At 42.8% G+C, this 18,842-nt stretch overlaps 1 protein-coding gene across 1 annotated transcript in view; it reads left to right on the top strand.

The window, feature by feature from the left end:
• Window positions 1-4,229: 4,229 nt before the first annotated feature.
• Window positions 4,230-18,842, top strand: part of LOC115208318 (integrin alpha-5) — a 56,638-nt gene continuing 42,025 nt past the window's right edge. The window contains exon 1 of the mRNA XM_029776270.1: window positions 4,230-4,607. Coding sequence (XP_029632130.1) covers window positions 4,399-4,607 — 209 coding nt within the window. The 5' untranslated portion in view covers window positions 4,230-4,398. The remainder of the gene's footprint in view (window positions 4,608-18,842) is intronic.

Below are 18,842 nucleotides of genomic sequence, written 5' to 3'. Positions count from 1 at the left end.
CAGCGGGATCGATAGGCTCTCATGCCTCAGCGGGCTCGATAGGCTCTCATGCCTCAGCGGGCTCGATAGGCTACCATGCCTCAGCTGGTGAACAGGTTCCCATGCCTCGACCGAGGCAACCAGGGAGGTCTCAGCCGGCTCATCAGGCTCTCACGCCTCAGCCGGTTCGTCAGGTTTCTGCACCTCAGCGGAGGCGACTGGTCCGCTCCGGATCCTAGGGATCGTCCCTTTGGTTGGCGTCCTACGGTTGAAGCCGAACGCGCCAGGAAGGGGGTACCTTCACGTATGCTCTCTCTCCGGCGCTCTAGGTCGCCATGTTCCCACGTCTCAGCCGGACTGACAGGTTTCCCACGCCTCAGCAGAGGTGTCTGGTCCACTCCTGATCCCCGGGATCGTAATTTTGGTCGGCGTCCTGCGGCAGGAGCCGCGCGTCAGGGAGGGGGTACTGTCACGTGTGCTCCCTCTCCGGCCTCTAGATCACCAGGCTGCTCGTTATGGCGCACACCTGTCACCATCGTTACACGCACCTGTGCGTCATCAGACTCACCCTGACTGCTTTACCTCTTTGATTACCTGCCCTATATATGTCACTCCCTTTGGTTCCTTCCCCAGGTGTCATTGTTTCTGTTTCATGTCTGTGCATTGTTCGTGTTTCTTGTTTTGTATTATGTTTTCATTTATTTATTAAATGATTCTGTAATGCGTGTATATGGGAGGCGAAGTCAAGTGCAGGAGTGTGAAATATAATAAACAGGCGCACTTTAATACCGGTTACCAAATGACAGCACATAACACATACAAGTGCCAAAAACATGGTCTAAAACAAAAGTGCAACGCCTGACAATCATCCACGTAACAAATAACAATCACTCACAAATACAACATGGGGAACAGAGGGTTAAATAATAAACAAGTGATTGGTGAGTGAAGCCAGGTGTGATAAGACAGAACAAGTGGAAAATGAAAAGTTTCCTTCACTCTGCGGTCCAACTCATCCCAAACCATCTCAATTGGGTTGAGGTTGGGTGATTGTGGAGGCCAGGTCATCTGATGCAGCACTCCATCACCCTCCTTATTGGTCAAATAGCCCTTACACAGCCTGGAGGTGTGTTGGGTCATTGTCCTGTTGAAAAACAAATTATAGTCCCACCAAGCGCAAACCAGATGGGATTGTGTATCGCTGCAGAATGCTGTGGTAGCCATGCTGGTTAAGTGTGCTAAATCACAGACAGTGTCACCAGCAAGCACCCCCACACCATCACACCTCCTCCATGCTGCACGGTGGGAATCAAACTTTTGGAGATCATCCATTCACCTACTCTGCGTCTCTCAAAGACATGACACATCGTGTCATGGAACCCAAAATCTCAAATTTTGACTCATCAGACCAAAGGACAGATTTCCACCAGTCTAATGTCCATTGCTCGTGTTTCTTGGCCCAAGCAAGTATCTTCTTCTTATTGGTGTCCTTGAGTAGTGGTTTCTTTGCAGCAATTCGACCATGAAGGCCTGATTCACGCAGTCTCCTCTTAACAGTTGATGTTGAGATGTGTCTGTTACTAGAACTCTGTGAAGCATTTCTTTCGGCTGCAATTTCTGAGGCTGGTAACTCTAATGAACTTATCCTCTGCAGCAGAGGTTACTCTGGGTCTTCCTTTCCTGTGGCGATCCTCATGAGAGCCAGTTTCATCATAGCGCTTGATGGTTTTTGCAACTGCACTTGAAGAAACTTTCAAAGTTCTTGAAATTTTCCGCAATGACTGACCTTCATGTCTTAAAATAATGGTGGACTGTCGTATCTCTTTGCTTATTTGAGCTGTCCTTGCCATAATATGGACTTGGTCTTTTACCAAATAGGGCTATCTTCTATATACTAACCCTACCTTGCCACAACACAACTGATTGGCTCAAACGCATTAAGAAGGAAAGAAATTCCACAAATACATTTTTAACAAGGCTACTTTGAAGAAGCCTTTTTAACCAGGCTACTTTGTCGTCTGCGACGACAAAATGCTTTTCACCAGTGTATTTAATGCATATCACGCTATGTGCATGATGCAATTGTCTATCGGAACTCAGACCTGCACCAGATGATTACCGCCAACCCGCACTCTATGGTGCCCAACGACACCCACATCCTGGGGGATCCAGATTACCCTCTACAACCATGGTTGCTGGCTCCCTTATAAGACAACAGCCATCTATCATGAGTTCAAAAAAGCTTCAACAACTCATTCTGCAGCACAAAGTGCACAATAGAGAGGTCCTTCGCCCACCTGAAGAGAAGGTTCAGGCACCTGACGTACCTTGATATGAACCACATTGACCTGATCCCACGCTGCATACTCACATGTTGTGTGCTACACAACATTTGCCTTTACAATGATGATAGCATTAATGGTGTGCTTCTGGGAATGCTACACTGTGAACAGGAAGAAGAGCAGGATGTCAATGATGAAGAGAGGGTGATGTCTGTTGCATCGTAGAAGCGGAACTACATTCCTGTCCTGTTGTCTCATGAGCTGTAGGCTAAAACCCAAACCCACCCCAAGCCCCTGGACCAGAGTAGGGCACCCCACCTCAAGATGTGTGTATGCGATGGAGCCAGCATTTACTATTCCTCTGCAGCTCTCTCGCTGTCCCCCCCCCATCTCTCTCTGTATGCCCACATTACATAGTTCACAGTTGAACAAACAAAAACAGAAAACAATGTTAAATAGTTTTTATTGAATAATTTAAGTCAATATATTTCATTTACTACAAATAATGAACTTGTAAATAATTGTTTTGATATGCCTATATCAAACATAAACCTGTTCTGATGTGACTACATATATTTGATATAGAATTAATAAATAACATTGTTTAATTTCTTTAAATTAATTTAATTTCAGGTTCTTAATTTTTGCCACTTCACTTGATCCATTACATTTGGCAATATGTTGAATTATAACTTCAAGTGTATCTATATACTGTAGCCACATCCATCACATCTTGCAGTTACGTACACTGCCATTTTGAAATTGGATAGAAGGATCGAACTCTTGCAGACGCTTGGATCAACCCTTCTCCTTGGCCAGAGTGTCCAGTGAGCGTCCAGTGTGAACGAACAGACAATCTGACAACGCTCTGAATTTATGAACGCCCAGAGCGCCCTCTGAGTGCTCTCTGGAACTCGAGAGTGAATTTTACGAACGCACCCATAGAAATAGAATGAATAGAACGGGTTTGGAAGCTCTAACCCAGGCAATTTGACTTGTAAACTCATGGCCCTGGGTACCCTCGTAATGGCTGCCTGGTATAGTGATGCAATCATTTCCATGGTAATTTGGAATGTACTATCAACTGATGCTGGATTGCCATGGTAATAGAATGTTCATTCAAAGTATGCTAACTGGTGTGGCTCATGCAATGGAATGTATTTTTTGTAATGTCAGTTGAGTTGATTTAACAAATCACAGCATACATTGAAGCGTATACTTCCTGCATTTAGGGCGCACACTGGACGCTCTGGCTGAGGAGTATGGTTGATCTAAGCGTTCTGACCTCACAATGGCAATCAAGCAGCTAAGCTAACTGGCTAACGTTCGCTAGCTAGCTACTTCCAGACATAAATGAGAGAACCTCACTGTGACCATTTTACTTGCCCAAGAAGAGCTCGTACGGCTGTTTTCATGTTATCCAGAGCATTGGTGACTGTAACTGTGATGCTGGCAACAATTTAACTACGTTTATTTGCCGACATTTACTGGCACCGGCCAGCGTTCATAAATTCATCAGTTATTCTGCGCTCTGGCACACTCAGATTACATGTTCTGAAATCAGATTAGATAGCCAGAGTGAATTTACGAACGTACCCCTAGGGATGGGTACACTCGAAATGGCTGCCAGTCCACTCATTATGCCACCATTGACTTGAATGGGGACGCAGGTTCTATTAATTATATTTCTGTGTTCATCTCTGCTGCCCCACCATTCCCCACCCCTTGTCTTTAAATGAAGTGCCCTGTTGAAAATGCATTATATCTTCACAAAATTATAACTAGGCTTTTTTTCATCGATTTTGATAGGCCTCCATCTCATAGAACACACACACACACACACACACACACACACACACACACACACACCAAAACAGGTAATGAGTGCTCCCACATCCCAAGTTTAATATCCAAAGCTCCACCCCAAAATGTGTCTCCCTCCCCGAGTCTAAATCAAGTAGCCTATGAGAGTGAGAAGCAGAGTGTAACTGGGTCCTATTCAATTCACAAGGAATTAATGGTCTCTGCTGGAATATGCATTACCAAACATATTACGCAGGCGAATGATGAGTTTCACACCTCGCAACATATTAAACAGTATCTAGCGATTCGATGAAAGAAAAGACGCACAAAAGAAATGGGCACTGAACGGCAATTTGCAACAATTTCAGTAAACTCAACCCCGCGAAATCCAGGTTATTGCGCCCTGTTCGTTGTACTTACATTGGTTTTTATCCAGCAGTGCGTAACGTTTAACTTGGAAACGGAAAACCGCGTAGTCTACACTGGACCAAAGGACAGTTTTTTCGGTTATTCGGTGGATGTTTTCTACAATAATTCATCTAGGTGAGTGCTTATTCATTTTACCCCTCGGTTAGCTTCGCTTTCTTTATATTGTTCTAGGCAACTGTTCGGCACAATAATACACAATTTCATTCACTTAAAAAGTTATTATTTTAATGATTCCATATAGGCTATTTTGATATTGTTGTTATTCACAGTCTAATATCACAGTTTAGGCCTAAACTGCATTACCATGTTATACAGCTGCCTAACAAGCCTACACATACGATTTGAATAACGGTTTGTAGGCTACATAGAGGCAAAGGGAACACGTTTTTGACAAGCCCACCGCCACAGCTCCTGCCCCTTCTTCCCTACAATACCACACCGCTTTAGGGGGGATATTATCTAAAGTTTTAGCTCAGGGGTATTCAATCAGGGGTCCACTAAAATATATATATATATATAAAAGGGGGAAATATATATGTTTAAATCAAAGTTTGTATGAATACAGCTAGCAACAAACAGTATAGACGGATTGTGAATTACATACCTACAGTATAAAAGAGGAGAATATCTTCTTTCAAATGATGTCAACTTTATTACACAAATTACACTCACTGGAGTATCTGACATAGGCTTTGTAAAAGCACCCGCCAATAGGCTACCAGTCAAGTGCCGCTGGCTGCAGGGAAGCTTTCTTGACTCGGACACCAACATATAGCTAATACATAACACATTTTTGGCAACACATAGCTAACCTTTTTTTAACCAGCTTAATGCCTAACACACCTACAGTGTTTTTGCGCAAAATGGTACGCAGAATCATCTGGACATGGGTGGAATAAAAGTTCAACATTCACCTTCTGTCAAGCCTTCTACTTATATAATTTGATGCATATGTTCGATTTATCCACACAGAAAGCTGCAAGGCAAACGCAACGTTCCATTGAGAATGAATGTACTTGGTTGTTTTTATAAACTAGGGTTCCAGTGAGCATTTCTCGTAGTGGACAACTGTTTCGAGCTGTTACAAAGTCATTCATAATACTAATTTAAAAAAAGAATGTGAATACATTGATATAAAGGGGGAACATAGATATATTCAATATAATTCATGAGGTGAAACAAAACCTATGTTTAAACCCTTTCTCATGCCTTGGCAAAAATCGTTTTACATAAAACACTACCTTTCTTTCCTTACATTTATGATAATGTTGTTTGTTGTTATATCATATACTAAGTATTTAACAATTTAATCACACATTGACCTTGATCTTGTGAAATTCCTGGGTATTGCTGCCGGACTCTTTTTTTGTGTGTGGCGATCTCGGGAAGTGTACTGTATACTCATAACATTTCGTATCTCCCTATGTTAAGGTGTGAAACCCGTTTTCATGGGCACACATCCAAAATAATGTATGTGATTGCAAAATCCAGTACTTCAAACAGAAATAGTAACTTTAATATGATTAATGAAACAAAAATCGATACTGTCATTAACAGGATTATTCAATAATTACGCATAAAAGTTGTTTGATGTCTAGCTGTTTAGTTACATGGAGACATTATCGCGCAACAGCTGATTCAGGAAAGGATTTTCTGAATGACAGTCAAGTGATGAAGACCTTGTGTGATACTCCACACAATTTAACAACAGCCAAAGTGTGGGAATTCATGTTGACCTCGAGGATTAACAGAACATTTTAGTGTATATGTTGTTAAGGTGGTCAAGATACAGTAGTTAGTCTACTTTATAGACAACGTTAAATTAATATTCCTGAGGTAAGATTAAGGTCCGTATACCTTTTGTTTTCCAAGTTAAAACGGAACAATCTGGAACGTGAAAACGTCCTGATTATTCGTTTTGAATAAAGTAAAACCCCCAAAACTACTCGATATTTTGATGTTCAAATGTAGGTGGGGTTAAATGTGGAATGCCTGGTCAAGTACACATCCAACACTTCCTCTCATTTCAAAGTAGGTCACTCTTCAAACTGCATTCTATAAATCTATAATGTATTAACTCATTGATTAATAGTTGCTCATACTGTGCCACAGTGCCATGATAAGGTAAGATTTCTCAATTTCTGCATTATATTTATTGTGTATTAGACTTATTAATGAACTGCTGTTACTGTAAATGGTTAGCTGACTGATATTAGGGTTGGGCAGTATCATATCATCATACGTCCTTCTCTACCCCGGGATTTACAGTATTACCGGTTTAGTACACAAGGGGGCGCCAAAAAAGCCCATTGTGCATCTATAAACCAGAATGTTTACAAAATTAGCAAAAGTAAAAGCGAGTTTCCATGGAGGCTGCTAGCTAAATATGCTAACCAGCATAAATGAACATAAACGAATTGCAGACAGGCAATCCAGCTCATAAAGATATATATATATATATATATGACTCCACACAGACCTGTGTCTGTGTGGAGTCTGGAGTCGCTAGGGCAACGGGCCTGCCTGCTCTGCTTGGAGAAGAGGGGAGAGGAGCTAACGAGCAGAGAACATAGAAAATGTATTACTAATTTATTTAACTTATGAATTTAGCCACTTACTTATTACATAGCAAGTTATACTTAGGGGTATAACGAGAATTCAGCATTTTTCACTCAGGAAAAAAATATAAAACACTTCAGATATATCTTGCTGCGTTTTGTAAACGCAGATCTAAAATTGTTCTTATTGTAATTTCTGCTTGGCATCAGACTAATTTCGTGCTTCAGTTGCACTTCTAAACTCAGATGAGAATTCACAAACGGGCATTCTATCAGCAGACAACGCTCTGACTGATGTGTACCTACTTTTCTCTGTTACTTTTCTCGGTGTAGCCATCCTATTTTTCTCCTGTAAAATGCATGATTACCTTGAAGCAAAACATTTGGAAATGTAGGTGGTAACACTTTTTCTATGATAGGCCTAAACATTAGAAATAAGAAGGCCATCCATCGCTTTTGCAAAAAAATTACATCTACTTGTGTGGCTGCCAGCAAAATAGTGTTGCACTGATGAAAATTGAGCTAATGTATTTTCTCTGAAGAAAAACTATAGTTGCATGTCCCTGATCACTCTATTGGACCAAAAAAACACTGCAGACTTTCAATATATCAGCTGGACACAGCTGGACCGTTTTCTCCCATTGTGTTATTTACAAACAAACGCATGACTGGCTCAACTGTTCTGGGTAACTACATAAGTTTCATAATGTAAAATATAGTGACAGGTGAAATAAGAACGCGATCTGCTTTATCTCCTAACGCATTGCATAATTTGACAGCAGGTATTTACTTAAAAAATAGCTACAAAGATTAAAACGTATCGGAAAACTTCAAAGATATAGTTTCAACAGTATTGAAAAATACCCCCCTATATGGTATATACTTTATACCGCCCAAGCCTAACTGATATATCCTAGATTCCTAGCTAACCGTTGGTCATCTTATTAAAGGATGCTATACAGCCAAAACAACAGTATCTATTACTAGACTAGAGATATGCCCTAGCTGAAGTTAGCAGTTGCACATCTAACTACCGTAATTTCCGGACTATAAGCCGCAACTTTTTTCCCACGCTTTGAACGTCGCGGCTTAAACAATGACGCGGCTAATATATGGATTTTTCCCGCTTTCAATTTTTTTTGTTGCAAAAAAACACATTCTGTGACGTGCTCAGTTTTTGGCGGCATGAAGCTTTCATTAGACCAATGAAATTGCCGAACGGGTTAAGGTCAAACAACTTTTTGTTTACTGTTTAGATTAAATCGAGCGCTCTCAAACTTCCCATCATTCTGATTACGGTAGTCATTTTGTCACCCTCATCATGGCAAAGACACGGAGAAATGCATATGATGCAGCTTTCAAGTTGAAGGCGATTGATCTGGCTGTTGGAAAAGGAAATAGAGCTGCTGCACGGGAGCTTGGTCTTAATGAGTCGATGATAAGACGTTGGAAACAGCAGCGTGAAGAATTGACTCAGTGCAAAAAGACAACTAAAGCTTACTGCTGATTTTTTATTTTTTGTTACAAGCCGTGTTTCGTTAAAGCCTATTTATTTTTGTTACAAGCCGTGTTTCGTTAAAGCCTGTGTAAAGTTCATTTGTTTCAATGTACCGGTAGGCACCTGCGGCTTATAGACATGTGCGGCTTATTTATGTTCAAAATAATACGTTTTTTTTTTTCAATTCAGTGGGTGCGGCTTATATTCAGGTGCGCTTAATAGTCCGTAAATTACGGTATTTGGATTGAAACAAGGGTGTGTGGTTTCAATGGTTTACTGATTATAATGATTTCATTATTGGTTATTATTGTCAATGATTTTGTTGACAGAACCCATTGTATTATATTAATGTATTCAATTCTTATATCAACTATTAAAAAGATATAGAAATCCTGTTGTTTATCTTTTATATTCTTCTGAAATATTCAAAAGGGCTATACATGATTGACAAGTTGACTAAAGCACAAACAGACCTGGCTACTAGGCATGACAAAGAAAGATGCAGTGTCCATGTTTCATGTGACATTTTTAATGACATGTAGATGTTTTGTTTTGCTAGGAGTTATGGTCTCATTGAGCCTATCTGGACTCTTATTCCTGTAACTACACATTTGAAACGGAAAGAAAATCATCTTTAAATGTATATCAAACCATTTAGAAATGTTGACCCTGATGTCACACATTGCAATGACGCTGTAGGTGGGATCGAGGCGTAACAGCTGCTCTTAGCGAAAATGTGTTTGGAGTTTCCTTTCTAGCTAATAGACTATGTTATGATGTAGAGAGGTCAAAATAATGTAAAGCTATCGACCAAAACAATTAATTTTAAAATGTTGTTTACTTCTCCTTACCATTATCATTCACCTGATGATACTTTTTTTTCTTCTGCTAACGTATGATGATGGTGGTTTCTGGGTCACCAGTTTGCCTGAAAATGTTGAAGAACCTTGTCTTTGCTTGTAATATCCCTTTCATACACAGACCAAAATCCCACACATTTACCATTCCTGCTTCTTTTTGCCTGTTTTTTGATCTATCTGAACGGGGTAAGGGGTAAAACACATGGCAAATTAAAATCCACCTAAAGACCTAATCACGATTCCTGCATTTTCACAGACCTTGTAATCAAAATACAGGTATCGGGTCTGTACATTCAATAACACTTCCACTGTTTAACACCTGCCTAATTTAAAATGCAAACAGCCCCCACGGTTTAAAAAAAACAAAAAAAACAATTTGCCAGTTACCCACTGATATGTATAAAAGGTTATACCTACAAGAAAGTGGTATTTTATTTTTATTTTACCTTTATTTAACTAGACAAGGCAGTTAAGAACAAATTCTTATTTACAATCACGGCCTACCCCAGCCAAACCCTAACCCGGACGACTCTGGGCCAATTTTGCGCCGCCCTATGGGACTCTCAATCAAGGCCGGTTGTGATACAGCCTGGAATCGAACTAGGGTCTGTAGTGACGCCTCTAGCACTGAGATGCAGTGCCTTAGACCACTGCATCACTCGGTAAATAAGGGGCTGTTTGAAAGAGGGTCATATAAATATTGGCATACATTTTTTACAGGTAATATATCACATTTTCTTTCTGAAATTTGTATAACTCAGCTAAGAAAGCTATTTGCCAGATGTTCACTTTCTTCAGCAGAGCCTCTGATCAGTAACTAGGCTTGTACCAGATTGAGCATTTGTCATTATTCAGCTATTATTTTGTGATATATTACACACATACATATTCAGCATTTTGTGGGAGTTGGATAATATATATTAAGAGGAAATTCAAATCCTTGGGTGAATAGGGATGTCATTGACTTTGACAAATACAAGAAGGACCCCCTTGCTGTTTTACTAATTGGTGAGTGAGATTAAATAGGATTCAAACACGTAGCTAGGCCTACTTAGCTGATGCCCACAGCAGGTAACACCACTTTCCACCTTTTACTAAAAGAAAAATCTTAGCATTCACAGCTGAAATTAAGTAACAAAATTAGGCCTGTTCTACCAACTGAAATGGGTTTTTGTCTTAGCCCATAAAATTAGGTACTCAAGAGTTGCATTATTTTTGTCCAACTAATGTTATAGGAATGTAGTGGTACCACAACCTTCACGGATCAAATCAACAACTGAATTTGTGTAATGTGCTCGCACCTCATACATCACATGTACACAAATGACGCAGTGCATTGTAGGCCTGTTATTGTCATAAACACTTTGACAAGTGCGCATCGCTGCTGTACCACCCCTACCCCATCCCGATCCTTTCAAGACAAATGCATTAAACTTCAAGTTCACTTGTTTATCATTAATTCTGTCATATTTACGGATTCATTGATATAAAATGATATAGGCTACAGTAGAAGGAAAAATGTCATGAAACTTTAACACCATTCCCCTAAAAACTCAAATATTTCCAGGCCTATGCTGATAAAAAAAAATATTCTAATGAATAGGCTTTTCAGCAATTTTGGCAAAGGCTTATCCTACATTTTAGGTCGGACACACAGACTATTTAGAACGACTATCGTCATCAACAGCATCATGGCAGCTGAAGATAAAAGGGCATGGGCCGGAAGGCATCTATTATAGTGAACTTCAACTCCTTTTTCTTTTAAATTACCATTAGGAGACCATCAGCAGAGAGGAAGTCCAATGGTTTTGACTGAACTGAAGTATCATCTTGCACTATTACTCAGGGAGTAAGCACGGCCTTTGTACATGTACTGTAGGTTAATCTCATGGTAGCAATTGAGCGTGAGGATGAGGTTATATGTAGGCAGCTTGGTCAAAAAGTGAGAGATGACGTACCCTAGACCTAGGTTTTGAACAACTACAGTGTCATACTATGGTTGGACTAATCCTGAGAAAAGGGCATCAAGTTAGTTATGTTGGTCTAGTTTACAATGGGACCACTAGAGATTTAGCTGTGACATTATCATTAGGCCTATCATGTAAGTCAAGGGTTAGGTCACTTGTTGCAAATGCTCATTTCACTAATTGTCAAGGACAACCCATTTACTCAAATCTGAGGGTCACCATATGGGCTGAGCCAATATTGGCATAGGGGCTGAGCTGAGTGATGTTTAAACAAATAGAGGCCTATATCAACTCCGCCTGTCACAGTGCCCCTTCTACCATCCTCTGAGGCAGAACTGGTTTTATGCCATTGACTTAAATGTACACGTTGTCTGACACCAGCAGGAAGGAAATTGCTTAAGTCTCCCTCTGTTTGCTTAGTTAAGCATTGGGGGGCAGAATGTGTGTTGTGGAGCCATTATGAAAATGTTGATTCAGTCGCCTTGTAGGAGTTGGCTCTTTTTGCCCCCCATGGTGCATTTTTTAATCTGGTTGTAACGGAGACGCTGAGAGTTGAGAAGCAGGTGAAATGTTTAATAAAACATGGAACGAGACAACAGTAGCATCTACATAAACACAGGAACAATACTGACTGGGGAAAGAACCTAAGGGAGTGCCAGATATAGGGGAGGTTATGGAGTCCAGGTGTGTCTCATAATGACGTGCAGGTGCGTGTAATGACTGATGCCAGGTGTGCGTAATGATGAATCCCGGTCCGGGAGGCGAAGGTGGAAATCAAGGATGATATTGGGATCCAGAATGTCCTCCACTGGAACCCAATGCCGCTCCTCTGGGTTCATACCCCTCCCAGTCCACTAGGTACTGGAGCCAACCCCCACAACGTCGGGAGTCCAGTAGAGATCTGACGGCATAGGCTGGACCCCATCGATGTCCGGGGGGGCGGAGGGGTGTCGTGGGGGACAGCATCAGCTAGAGGACCAGGAACCACCGGCCTGAGAAGGGAAACATGAAAAGGTGAGACACAGTAGTCACTGTGAAGCTGTAACCTATATGTCACCTTGTTGGGGGGGGTTCGCGTTGCGGTGGTCTGCCTGCCCCTTTTGACAGTAGATGGCACACTGGTTCTCAAGTGCACGCCTGAACCACTCATCAACCGCAGGGGCTTCGGTCTGGCCTGGGGTCCACGGAGGGCCAGCTGAAAACCCAGAACACACTGGAAGGGGGTTAACCCAGTGGAGGAGTGACGTAGCGAGTTCTGGGCGTACTCTGCTCATGGAAGGAATCGAGCCCACTCTCCCTACCGGTCCTGACAGCAACTCCTCAGGAACCTCCCCAGCTCCTAGTTCATCCTCTCCATCTGCCCGTTGGACTAAGGCCTATACCCAGGAGTGAGGCTGACCGTGACCCCAAGCTTCTCCATATAGGCTCTCCATACCCGTCTGGCGAATGTCCACATTATAGGTGGATTTTTGACAGGACCCTCTCCCGAATCGTAGAAGGGACAGGGCATTGGCCTTGGTGTTTTTTTAACCTGGGCAATAGGTCAGCGTGAAGTCAAACCTCGTGAAGAAAAGGGTCCACCTTGCTTGGTGCGGATTCAGCCTCGTCGCTGTCCGTATGTACTCCAGGTTCCGATGGTCAGTGAAGATGACGAATGGTTCCTTGGCTCCCTCCAGCCAGTCTCTCCAATCCACTAATGCCAACTTCACCGACAGGAGCTCTCAATCACCGACGTTGTAATTCCTTTCTGTGGGAGACAGAGTAATATGCACATGGATACAATTTCTGTCAATTACCCTGTCATTGAGACAGTACTACCCCTACGCCCACCTCTGAAGCATCCACCTCCACCACAAATTATATCCTGGGATCTGGGTGTTTGAGCAATGGGGCGATGGCCTCGTTGGCTGCTGGGCTCCACGCCAACCTACGGGGGCCACCCTTGAGGAGAGAGGTGAGGCGACAGAGCTGAAATTCCTGATGAAACGGCATTAGAAGTTGGCAAACCCCAAAAACCGTTGTAACCCTTATGGTGGTTGGGACTGGCCATGACCTGACTGCATCTACCTTCTTGTCGTCCTTCCACACTCCCTGCAGGCTGATTTGGTAGCCTAAAATTGGCACTTCTCAGTCTTGACGAACAGGTGGTTAGTCAGGTTTTCCAGGACTGCTCGAACGTGAGTGATGTGATCCTCCAGGGTAGCCTAGTAGACCAGGATGTTGTCAATATACACGACCACCTGGCATCCCAGCATTTCCCTGAACACCTCGTTAACGAATGCCTGGAACACTGACGGAGAATTGGCTAAGCCAAATGGCATCACTAAGTACTCGTAGTGGCCAGACATCGTGCTAAACGCAGTCTTCCATTCATCCCCCCTCCTGGATGCGGATGAGATTGTATGCACTTTGTAGATCCAGTTTGGTAATGAACTGGGCCCCGCGGAGCTGTTCAATGGCTGCCGGCACCAACAGGAGAGGGTAATGGTATTTCATGGCGATTTCATTGAGTCCTCTGTTATCAATACATGGACGTAACCCTCCATTCTTCTTGGCTACGAAGAAGAAACCAATCGACGCAGGAGATGTGGACGTGCGGATGAAACCTTGTTGGAGTGCCTCTTGGATGTAATGCTCCATGGACAGGGTCTCAGCCACTGACAGAGGGTAGATGCGTCTGCGCAGAGGCACAGACCCTGCAAGCAGTTCGATGGCACAGTTCGCGGGTCTTGGAGAATACCTCCCGCAAGTCCTGGTATACCTCCGGGATGTTGGGCTGAAGGGCAACCACAGGACTCTCAATCAACGTGGAACCACAGCAGATGGGGGAAGCAGGTCCTCCGGCATTCGGGTGACCAGTCTGATTCTCATCCTCGACCATGAGATGGTGGGGCTATGGCACTGAAGCCATAAAGGCCGATCTTGTGAACTGGGGATGTTCTCCTGATGAATGGACTCCATGGTGAGGGTGAGTGGTTGGGTGATGTGTGATGGTTCTGGATCCTAGTGGCCGATTATCGAGGGCTTGAACTGGGAAAGGAGAGGAGAGCAGGTATGATGATGTTAAGAGAGGAGTCAAGGGTCTAGTCAATAAAGTTCCCCGCGGCACCAGAATCCACTAACGCTGTAGACACAGTACATGAGGGACAGTCAACTAGTGTGATGGACACCAAAAAGAGAAAGTGATAAAGATGGAATACTCACTCCTTCCCCAGGAGGTGGAATTTAAAAAAAAAAAAAAATAAATAAATAATTTTTAAAAAAATACAAAAAAAAATAAATAAAAAAATAAATCGCATGACTGTCCCTCTGCTCTTGTGGATCCCGGATTAGGAAGTGCCTGACACCGTTGCAGCCCTCTTTGACCACATTACAGACAGAGCCCCGGCTGTCGCCGGCACTCCGCTGGGAGGCGTGTGTTCAGGCTCTGATCCGGAGTGTTCACTCAGGGAGGGAGAGAAGCGATGAGAGTACCGGTGCTTCTGAAGTAGGTTATCCAGACGGATGGCCATTGCAATGAGTGCGTCCAAGGAGAGGTTGTCGTCCCGACAGGATAGTTCCGTCTGGACCTCCTTGTGCAGACCGCTTCTGAGTAGCGTAGAAAGCATCGGTTTGTTCCATCCCCTGGATGCTGCTACTGTCCGGAAGGTGAGCGCATACTCGGCAGCTGTCTGGTCCCCCTGCCATAATTGGAGTAGGCACTCAGCCCCCTATCTGCCCTCCGGGGGATGATCGAAGATGCATTTGAACAGAGCCATGAACCCCTCATATGAATCTAGCTCCTCCTCTCTCCCATTCCAACACCCACCCAGTCAGCAGAGAAATAACCGTGGCAACCTTGGACCTGTCGGTGGTGGGTGCTACCATCTGGTGCGTAAAGTAGAGGGAGCACTGAAGTAGGAAGCCACAGCATTTACATGGGGTGCCATCATATTTATTCGGGAGGGACAAACGGGTATCACTTACCTGAGCTGGTTGCTGAATGGGCTGTTGTGCTGGCTCGACTGGTTGTAGAGTATCCTCCGTTAGTTGACGACAACTCCTCCCGGGTATGTTTGAGACGTTGCACACTGCGAAGAACCTCTTCCATAACCGTCCCCAGTTGTGTCAGCTGGTCATGGTGTTGACGTAGAAGGTATCCCTGCTTGTCGACCGTCTGGGATATATTCTGTTTTCCTGCTGCTTCCATTGTAACAGAGATGCTGAGAATTGAGAAGCAGGTGAAACGTTTAGCAACAAACATGGACCGAGTCAACATAACACTAGTGTCTACACAAACAAAGGAACAATACTGACTGGGGAAAGAACCTAAGGGAGTGCCAGATATAGGGGAGGTAATAAGTGAGGTAATGGAGTCCAGGTGTGCCTCATGATGACGTGCAGGTGCGCGTAATGATTGATGCCAGGTATGCGAAATGATGGATCCCAGGACCGGTGGTTAGTATACCGGCGACGTCGAACACAGGAGGGGATGAGCGGGAGTAGACGTGACACTGGTTAGGACTGGACAATGTTAGTCTTTATGCTGAAATAAAGAAAATTATTGAATAGCTGGCTATTGTTGCTGTTTTGATTTCCCAAATGTTATCATATGCCTGTTGCAAAAGCGTCTGTCTTGTTTCGGGTCATATAAATCAAGTTGGGATAGGTGGAGCAGTTGCGGTCGTAGAGAGACAAAGAGTGACACACTCGCCCGAAAATGTTCTGCTCAATTTCATGCATGCCACATATTAGATTGTTTTGCCATACAGGCATTATCCAGAGTTTGCTGTTTTTCAGCATGCCACTGTTGTTTGTGTATCGGCGACATCCACAGTGTAAGTCAATAAGCCTGGTGAAAATAGAAGGCCGTTGTTTTGGTAAAGAGGGTGTCGGGCAATAATATGTAACGAGCAGTAGCTGTAGAATGGTTTTGGTGAATAAGCAATGTTAATGCAGTGTTTCCCTTAGATTTTCTTTTTTTAGGCAGAGCAACAACTGCAGTAACACCCTGAGATGACATCAGTTGAAGGGGAGGGGGTTAACCATTCCTATGTACCAGACCTGGGTTCAAATAGTACTTGTTTTCTTTCAAATGCTTTAGTTGCACTTGATTTATCCAGTGGTGGAAAAAGTATCCAATTGTCATACTTGAGAAAAATAAAGATACCTTAATAGAAAATTACTCAAGTAAAAGTGAAAGTCACCCAATAAAATACTGCTTGAGTAAAAGTAAAAAAATATGTGGTTTTAAATATACTCAAGTATCAAAAGTAAATGGAATTGCTAAAATATACTTATGTAAGTATAAATCATTGAAAGTATAAATCATTTAAAATTCCCTATATTCATTTTCTACTTTTTTATTTATTTACGGTAGCCAGGGGCACACTCATACACTCAGTCATGATTTATAAACAATGCATATGTGTTTAGTGAGTCCACCAGATCAGAGGAAAAAGGGATGACCAGGGATGTTCTCTTGATAAGTGCATGAATTTGACCATTTTCCTGTCCTGCTAGCCATTCAAAATGTACTTTTCGGTGTCAGAGAAAATGTATGGAGTAAAAAGTACATCATTTTATGTAAAACTAAAAGTTGTCAAAAATATAAATAGTAAAGTAAAGTACAGATACCCCAAAAAACTACTTAGTAGTATTTTACTTAAGTACTTTACACCACTGGATTTGGCTTGCCTGGCACCATGGAACCAATGGAATAGACTCAAAGGTGCAAGCCCTACCCATATAGCACTCCAGGCAAGCTCAATCAAAGTACTCAAAGTACTTGAAAGAAAACCATATTATTTGAATCGAGGTGGATAACATAACTGTGTTGCTATATGTTTGGCCAGTAGATTCAAGTTGACTCATTCATGTGTCATTACTCTGACATTGTTACTCTATGGTATGGTTTTCCTTTGTTGTATGTTTTCATATTCTTTTTAGTTGTATATCATTGACTTAAAGGGCACTTAGCAACTCAACACTTTGAGAAATCACAGGGGAGCTCGAGAGTGTATCTGAAAGAGAACGGTTCCCAAAAACGCAGTCCTCAAGAGTGAGCGACTGCATAGTAAATGGTTTATAGGAAAGTTAATCCTGCCGTGTAAATATTCCTCTTATGCTCGCCAGACATTTGGGGGCCCCTTGACTCGGAGGCTGTCTGATCTCTGTTAATGTCATCATTCATTGACATCTAAAGCTTTGCAATTCCCCTGTGCTCGGCTGTTTGTGTGGCTGCCTTGAAAGGGTAGACGGATTGTCTCTCTCGCTCTATCTTTCTGTCTCTGTCCCCCCCACACACTCTTTTTTTTCAGACCGTTAGCTCAGTTAATTCTCAGTCCCACTTTTTCCCATTTAACATTTTCCATTCTCATTCGTAGGAAACTATAAGGATCCCCAATGCCTAATATTCACTGTGTCTACGATTACCATCTTGCAAAGTCATAAAAACCTGCTAACTCCCAAAAAGACATGCTTCCCACTGGACACAGACGTCAGTTCAATGACTAATTTTGATTTACATTTGGTTAAATTGTCAACTAATCTGAAACATGAAATGAACAAAAAATGGATTTAGGATTCAGGTTAAAAGTTGAGACGAAATACCCTTACTGTAACGGTCGTCTGAAGGTGAAGAAGTGGACCAAAGCGCAGCATGGTAAGTGCTCATGATATTTATTTTCAAGAAACACTCAAACAAAATAACAAAAGGGAAAAACCAAAATGCACAGTTCCATCAGGCACATATGCTAAACAGAAAATAACCTCCCACAAAACTCAGGTGGAAAACAGGCTGCCTAAGTATGATTCCCAATCAGAGACAACGATAGACAGCTGCCCCTGATTGGGAACCACACCCGGCAAAAAAACAAAGAAATAGAAAACATACATATTCCCACCCGAGTGTAATTGTCGTGTGTGTAGGTGGCAGGGAAGTCAGGCGCAGGAGAAACCAACTTGGTGTAACTGGAGTAGTTTAATTTATATAAAACAAACTCCAAGAAACCAACGTACATAAAAATAAACATGGGTAAACTAACCCGTTGCACACCTATACAAAATACAAGCTCCTCAGAAACCTACCCACATCCTGGTTAACTCTCCACCTGCCCGTTACTCTCAGGGTGAAAACCCGAGGTAAGGCTGACCGAGACCCCCAGACGTTCCATGAACGCCTTCCAGACCCTTGATGTAAACTGGGGGCCCCGATCAGACACTATATCCTCAGGCACCCCGTAGTGCCGGAAGACGTGTGTAAACAGAGCCTCCGCAGTCTGTAGGGCCGTAGGGAGACCAGGCAAAGGGAGGAGATGACAGGACTTAGAAAAACGATCCACAATGACCAGGATCGTGGTGTTACCTTGTGAAGGTGGAAGATCGGTTAGGAAATCCACCGACAAGTGTGACCATGGCCGTTGTGGAACGGGTAAGGGGTGCAACTTACCTCTGGGTAGGTGTCTAGGAGCCTTGCACTGGGCGCA

The sequence above is a fragment of the Salmo trutta genome, chromosome 14, assembly GCF_901001165.1.
Source record: "Salmo trutta chromosome 14, fSalTru1.1, whole genome shotgun sequence".
NCBI classification, from domain to species: Eukaryota; Metazoa; Chordata; class Actinopteri; order Salmoniformes; family Salmonidae; genus Salmo; species Salmo trutta.
Note: the sequence above shows the minus strand (reverse complement) of the source record. Positions and strands in the feature narration are given on the sequence as shown.